At 41.4% G+C, this 6,753-nt stretch overlaps 2 protein-coding genes across 2 annotated transcripts in view; one reads left to right on the top strand and one right to left on the bottom strand.

Annotated features, from left to right (window-relative positions):
- The window catches only part of LOC106814387 (autophagy-related protein 13-like), a 7,157-nt gene extending 2,551 nt beyond the window's left edge, over positions 1 to 4,606 (bottom strand). Inside the window, exons 1-5 of the mRNA XM_014818698.1 lie at positions 3,995 to 4,606; positions 3,044 to 3,606; positions 2,610 to 2,768; positions 1,477 to 1,634; positions 936 to 1,072 (exon numbers count right to left, since the gene is read on the bottom strand). Coding sequence (XP_014674184.1) covers positions 936 to 1,072; positions 1,477 to 1,634; positions 2,610 to 2,768; positions 3,044 to 3,606; positions 3,995 to 4,153 — 1,176 coding nt within the window. The 5' untranslated portion in view covers positions 4,154 to 4,606. The remainder of the gene's footprint in view (positions 1 to 935; positions 1,073 to 1,476; positions 1,635 to 2,609; positions 2,769 to 3,043; positions 3,607 to 3,994) is intronic.
- Positions 4,607 to 4,753: 147 nt separating this feature from the next.
- Positions 4,754 to 6,753, top strand: part of LOC106814394 (post-GPI attachment to proteins factor 2-like) — a 6,968-nt gene continuing 4,968 nt past the window's right edge. Inside the window, exon 1 of the mRNA XM_014818713.1 lies at positions 4,754 to 4,995. Coding sequence (XP_014674199.1) covers positions 4,855 to 4,995 — 141 coding nt within the window. The 5' untranslated portion in view covers positions 4,754 to 4,854. The remainder of the gene's footprint in view (positions 4,996 to 6,753) is intronic.

The raw sequence follows: 6,753 nt of genomic DNA, 5'->3' as shown, positions 1-6,753 counted from the left end.
CTCATTGACCTTGGACCTGTGAGCTTGAATTTCGGCATAGTGATGGCTTTTCCTACCATGATGCTATACACCTACTATCACGAGCCTAGGTCGAGCCGTTTAGATTTGTGCCGCAATTCTGCATTTCCTCCCTATACCCTAAGTTAAGGAGGGAATGTTCCCCTTCTTTTACACCTCTTGACCTTTGACCTTTGACCCCCCAGCTTCGACATCACAACTCGTTTTGACGATCCCCCCCCCCCGACGTCCCGAATATCGTGACCGTACGTCGAGCGGTTAAGATTTGTGCCCAACTGTTGACGCACGGACGCACGCTCATGCGATTCTACAAGCTGCATCTGACTATGTCAGATGAGCTAAAAACAAGACTATACATGTAAATGTTACATAAACATAATATACACAAAAACGTACTAAACTGTTAATTCATTACAGGTCTGTAGCAGGCTGGTCCAGTGTAAATTAAATGGACAACCACATACATGCACCGCCAATACTTATTAAACGCTGACACACATGAACTGCAAACTGAGATTTCTGGTAACAGGAGCCACAAACCAAGAGATTTTTGCATTCAACATGTTATTAGTTTCTATCACCAGGGTTCTCCGTTTGCAGTTCCCATGTGATAGTGATTGGTATGTAGTTGTACATATTATAGATGACAATCTATTTATTTTACAATGGAGTACCATGGACCTATAATCACGTGCTAATTTAGTGTTTTTGTCTGTGTCTGTCTGTGTGTAATTCACCACTTGCATGTGTGTTCCATTTTAATTCTCTTGTTCCCATTTCATAGTGTCATCACTACCTATACTAACACAATTATAGCCACTAACATCTACACCAACATTATAGATCTGGAAATTCAGTGGTAGTAACAAAAGTCACCTGTGGGAAGGACCGATTTTGTAATCATAGTGATAACATACCAAGTCAACCATGACATAATCTTCAGCTACCGACTGGAGATCGTATGCAGACTTGTGTAAACCATGGTCGTCCTCACACTGATGGCTCCTTTCATCGTCAACTCCACCAGTCCTATCCGGCTGCTTAGCATACAGCTCTGGATGCAGAAAATGTGAAACATTCAAATGCTGTTGAAATGTCCCTACCCTTTAACTAGCCACGTGATGTGGTTTGCACTCTTTACACCACCATCTTCCCTCGTGCATAGGCATGCATATAAATTTCATGTGCATCTTTCGTCGTGTCAAGGGTTAGCATGCGAATTTTAAGGGTATTTCTGTGTGCACGGCATTGAGGAGCGTTCTGCGTCTTTTTATCTGTAACATCCCTCATGTATAAGTCTTTGAAGTACGTTTTTCACGTGCGTCTTTCCTTGTGTGAAGGATTGCATACATGTTTTTACAGGTCTTTTTACATAGTTTTGTTAGTGTGTATGGTTGTGCATTTGTTCACATGTCTGTTTTTGAAGCATATTTTTGCACATGGTTTTGGTCTTTTTACCTCCGTTGCGGTTTCTGATGGCTGCATCATCGTGCTGCAGAAGACTGTTGAATGCGTTTTCTGGCAGGATAAAATCTGTCGTCTCTGTTTGCAGGTCACCACCTTGCACGAAGGCTCCAATCTTTCGCAGCTTACTGAAGCTCTGCTGTTTCTCAATGCTATCAGGGAGAAACAATTTACCTGGCTTCATGGATAGCTAATAGGGTAAAAAGTGGTACAGCACTTCGGAGAGGTAACAGATTTCAATTCCGTCAAGCAAGAAAAGTTGCACGGCGTTTTAGAAAGATAATTCTCTGAGTACGTTTCTCATCTTTATCAACAGTCTGCTGAAAACTACAGCATCTGATGAACAAACAAGCCAACTTGAAAATACTGACTAGTGGAAGTTGTATCTAAAGACTAAACAAGGTATAAAAGGTAAAAAAATTATAAATAGCTCTGCATTAACTAACAAGCTTAACAATTTACCATTGACAAAATACATGATATATCCAATATCATTGACAACTTGAACTGGCCAACTTGGTGTGTGTATTATTTGAATCTTCCAATCAAATTCTTACATGCTTGGCACATGTTGATAGTAAGGCAAATAACTGAAGTAAAATTAAGTGATTATACAACTGTTTCACTTAGGTCTCTGTAAAAGCAATAACCTTATACTTCACAACTCTGCCAGGTCACTAGTGTAATCAAGCATTGATTTAATTATTATGCTATTTACTGTGCAGTGCGCGAAATTAGTGTTATTTTGCCGGCGGCCGCCGGTTCAACCCCCCATATAATCAGTCCACTAGGCCTAGTCAAAATTTTGCCTATCTTGCCTTTATATCAACAATATTTACCAATTTCCTGACTAGTTTTTACTTAATGACTACTAAGAAGTAAATCATGTTCCAGCAATTCCTGTCAAACAAGTAGCACTCCACTGATAGCAATGAAATACTGAAATACTATGAGTATGCCTAATAAACACAAAGCTAATACTTTTTGAATAAATTGAACAAAATTAAGAGCCTGTTCAAACTTGTAAAGGGCCTGTTCAAATTGTCTAAGGGCCTGTTTAAAATTTTGGGTGGGCCTGTTCACATTTTGGCTAATTTCATGCCGTGCTATGTATGCATGATACACACCAGTCATTTTGAGGCCAGGTGCCCCTGTCATCCTGGAGATGTTGGTGATGCTGTGTCGCATGCGCCATGGCTACGTCGGCATTCGGAGATGTTGAGAACAATGTGTTGCAGTCCTCGCACTGACTCAACGCCTCGGCAATCTCATCTGCAACGTTACCTCTGTAGCAGCAGAGATGAAACAATTGTATGCAAAGAGAGACAATTATCTATTTTTCAGCATAATTTAAACCTATTTTAACTGAATATATGCAAGGAGCCTGGGGCCATGCGTCCCTTTTAAGGAATGGTTAAGAAAATGTGAATGGCAAACTAAGACTAATGCAAGACAAAACTACTTGAAATCTTAAAAACACATTTATATATATCTGTAAGCCTGTAAGTTTAAAATCATTACATACTTGTACATTTCAACTAGAATCATAGCACTCAATCACCTTGACTCGCAATGATATCCTGTCAGGCACGGTTTGGGTGTACGTTTTGGGCTGCAGTCTGGTTTAAAATGGTCATCTTTCATATCTTTCACAAGCATAGTCTCTTTCTCACACTTCTGTGGTGTGAGAGTCATTTTAGTTCTATATGCTAAAGTGAGGTTTAGATTTCCAACTGGTGTTCCAACACCTCCAACCTTTTTCGTCTGATGTCCATCTCCCAGGCATTGCAGATTTGGCTCACCAAAGAACAGCCGATAGCACACAACATATGAATCACTGCCTTGCCTGCGGGACAGTTTGTATGCTGGAGTTACACGCGTTGTCGTCAATAACGACTTCAGCATTATTCCCATTCTGTTGTAAACAGTATATGTGACTCTTGTGTTTGAATCACACTCGTCAGTAACTCCTAAATACCAGTATTCCAGAACCATTGCATCTCCATCGACAGTGCGTAGCGATATTTCAACGCAGATTGGATTCCCAACAGTTGGCAGCTGGCCATGTAGTACTTTCTTGCTTTCATTGACAACCTCTGGCATATCCTTGACTGCAAGATTGAACTGCAAGAAACATGCAAATGTAATTCCAAAACCCTCTCATGACCAACAAGAGTGGTTCTGTCTTTGGTCCAAAAACAACACACAGACTTATTAACCATTTCAACTATACTTGTATAAATGCGAAACGAGCTCTATGGACAAGATATTGTTCTACCTATCAGGTTTGCTGTGAACTCAGATTACTGCCATACTGGTAAGATTAAAGCATAAATATTGCAGTTGTATGTCACATTTCTTTATTTGCTATATTTTACATGGCTTTCTCATGATTTTCTTCACATGACCTACAGCGGCATGTTATCATAAGCTAAATATTATAGCGGCATGTTAAGCTAATTAATAATTACTACCACTACTTTAAACACACAAAAATAAAAACATCCATTACCCAGTCTGCACCAGAAGAAAACGCTTTTGATTTAGTCTTAATTTTCTCACCAAGACGTGCTTGAACTATTATCTGAATGGCTTTCATGGCCAAGAATTTAGTAAATTTGTCCAAGTCTTTTTTATCGTGTGCACTAAGTTTTGCGGTCGCCATGGTCATTTGTCTAGCCACTCCGGTCCAGTGCCAGTGCCAGTGGGTCACAATGGTTTTTTACTCAAACAAATGTCCGACAACTTACAGATGCGTTAGGTTAGTTTCTCGTCATAGGGATGTTTATCAACAAATTAACTGCAGCATCGCTTCCTCACGATGTTTACTATCACATGACATAATACTAATAGTGATGTTGCGCCCACATGTTTACGTGTCGTGCGCCCACATGTTTCGTCGAACCACTGGCACTTCCTGTGTTGCTCTTCAACATATAAAGACATTACGTATCACTCACAAACTCAGAGAGTGCAGCGCAACGTATTTGTTACAACATATATAAGTGTGTTTACATCAATCTATGATGTTCCACTACTGCTAATAGATATAGTTAATTTTCAATTTTCTTTGCATCATCGTCACAAGCACCCATCTTTATTTGTAGTTGTGATGCGCATGCGCACACGTGTCCGTGTTTATCTTAGATTGTCACTCTGTCCCCTCGCCTCAACAATAAATGAGCAATTTGAAGTTATGAGGTACCAGTCTACAGCCGTATCCGCATAGATTTCCGGCGCTGAAAATACATGAACTGTCATCGATTGCGAACGAGACATGACGTGATAACTACAGAGTAATACTAATACTGTTAGATCGTTAGATGCACTTTGAAAAAGTACCATAGTGTGGATGACAATTTAAATAGAAGCATGAGTTCAAATACTCTTCTGCGATTAAAGTTGAAACATGTTGCTCTGGCAACAGTTTGCTTACCATTATCTGCGTTTGTGTCGTGCATTATGCTATCTCTTATTCGTAATTTTGACGGCAGCACAGCAACACACTGCAAGGTGGGTAACATAGGATTCCAGAGCTTGTTATATGCTAATAATGATCATGAGTGAAAACTAAAAAAAAATTTTAAAAATTTTAAACCATGAATAGTCTGGGTTGTTAACAGTTATTAATATGAACGTGGATATTCGTCCGAGCATCGGACACACAGGCACTTGAAGCATATCAACAGTAAACATACGCCGCCGCCATCGCGCGTACACTGACACATATATATTAAGTGATATAATGTGCTTAATATATATGTGTCAGTGTACGCGCGATGGCGGCGGCGTATGTTTACTGTTGATATGCTTCAAGTGCCTGTGCTACTACACCTCCCTCAAAGGCGTGTTCACGCCCGTCGCGTCCGGTTACCTAGCTACAGCAGCCTGCCCCCGGTAACCAGATAGAATGAGAACTAGAACTAGAAAGAACTAGAAAGCGCGATGAGAAAGTCACCGTCAACGACGATTTCTCCACACACAACTGATCCATCCGTCCGAAAGAAATAACCACGCAAGCCCTCCTGGATACTGTTAGTAAGTCGAATGAAAATATTCCAGTTTACATGTGCTTATCACGCGCGCGCACGCGCCATACTGATGACTTTACCCCACTTCGTTGACTAGCACTGTCTTTTAGAAATTAGAACCTCGCATCACGACAAAGCCTAGATATTGCTGACTGGTGATAGTGGCACGCCCCGTGGATAGATGGACCCATTCCAACAGCTGCACTCAAGATGAGACACTCCCCTCCTCCACCACACACCCCGTTACACACCTCCGAGGGAAACTGCCACATCACACACACACACACCCAGTCTCTAGATCTTAAAGTTAAAGTCGCAACGTGTATTTGCTACGTTGGAATGTCAGTTCGCGAACCATAACGGCTTAATTCCACACTCCCCAGAGTTATGTAAACTGTGTACATATAGAGCGTGCTGTAGGCGTCAGTCAACCCCCATGAAAACTCTGCAGCGTCTCTAAACCGCCCGCGTGTCATAATAATTTATCTCGGGCGAATGCATCGGTGTTGTGAGAGGGGGGGGGGAGCAAAATAAGACGACCATTTATAAATATGGGTGTATAATGACAATGTATATATATATGTATGTAACAGTATGTATACTATATATATATTATATATATTAATTACCCATATATATATGGGTATAGTATGTATATATAGAGAGAGGGAGAGAGAGGGGAAGGTGGAGGGGGAGAGAGGGGGAGGGAGAAAGGAAGACCGAGCGGGGGAGATATTGGGAGAGCGAGAGAGACAGACAGCGAGAGAGACCTAGAGAGGTCAAATTTGTAGATAAGGAAAACGCCCGAAATGGCCTTTATAGGGGGGGGTCCGTTCTATAAAGGTGGATTAACTGTGTAACTGCCACTGAAGAGCTCAGCCTACAAAATATAACAGGTATAGCGATCGCGTGTGCGGAAGATTCGCACCCCCCGAGGAGTGCCTTCTTTCTATAGTTTCTGTATCAATGTGTTGTATATGCGATGGTAACGCCCTCGTCTGGTGACCCTGACCTGAAACATATATCTTACACAAAAGCTGATCTTCTTCTCTGCGATTTCACTCTAACCCTCTCTCTCACTCACTTCGCCATCTCTCTCTCTTTGTTTCTTTCTTTCTCTGCCTCTCCCTCCTCCCCCTCTTTCCATTCCTCTCTCTCTCTCCCTCTCTCTCTCTCTCTCTCTCTCTCTCTCTCTCTCTCTCTCTCTCTCTCTCTCTCTCTCTCTCTCTACTCTCTCTCT

The sequence above is a fragment of the Priapulus caudatus genome, unplaced genomic scaffold (assembly GCF_000485595.1).
Source record: "Priapulus caudatus unplaced genomic scaffold, Priapulus_caudatus-5.0.1 Scaffold917, whole genome shotgun sequence".
Taxonomy (NCBI): Eukaryota; Metazoa; Priapulida; class Priapulimorpha; order Priapulimorphida; family Priapulidae; genus Priapulus; species Priapulus caudatus.
The sequence above is the reverse complement of the archived record's forward strand: the minus strand, read 5'-3'. Positions and strand labels throughout refer to the sequence as shown.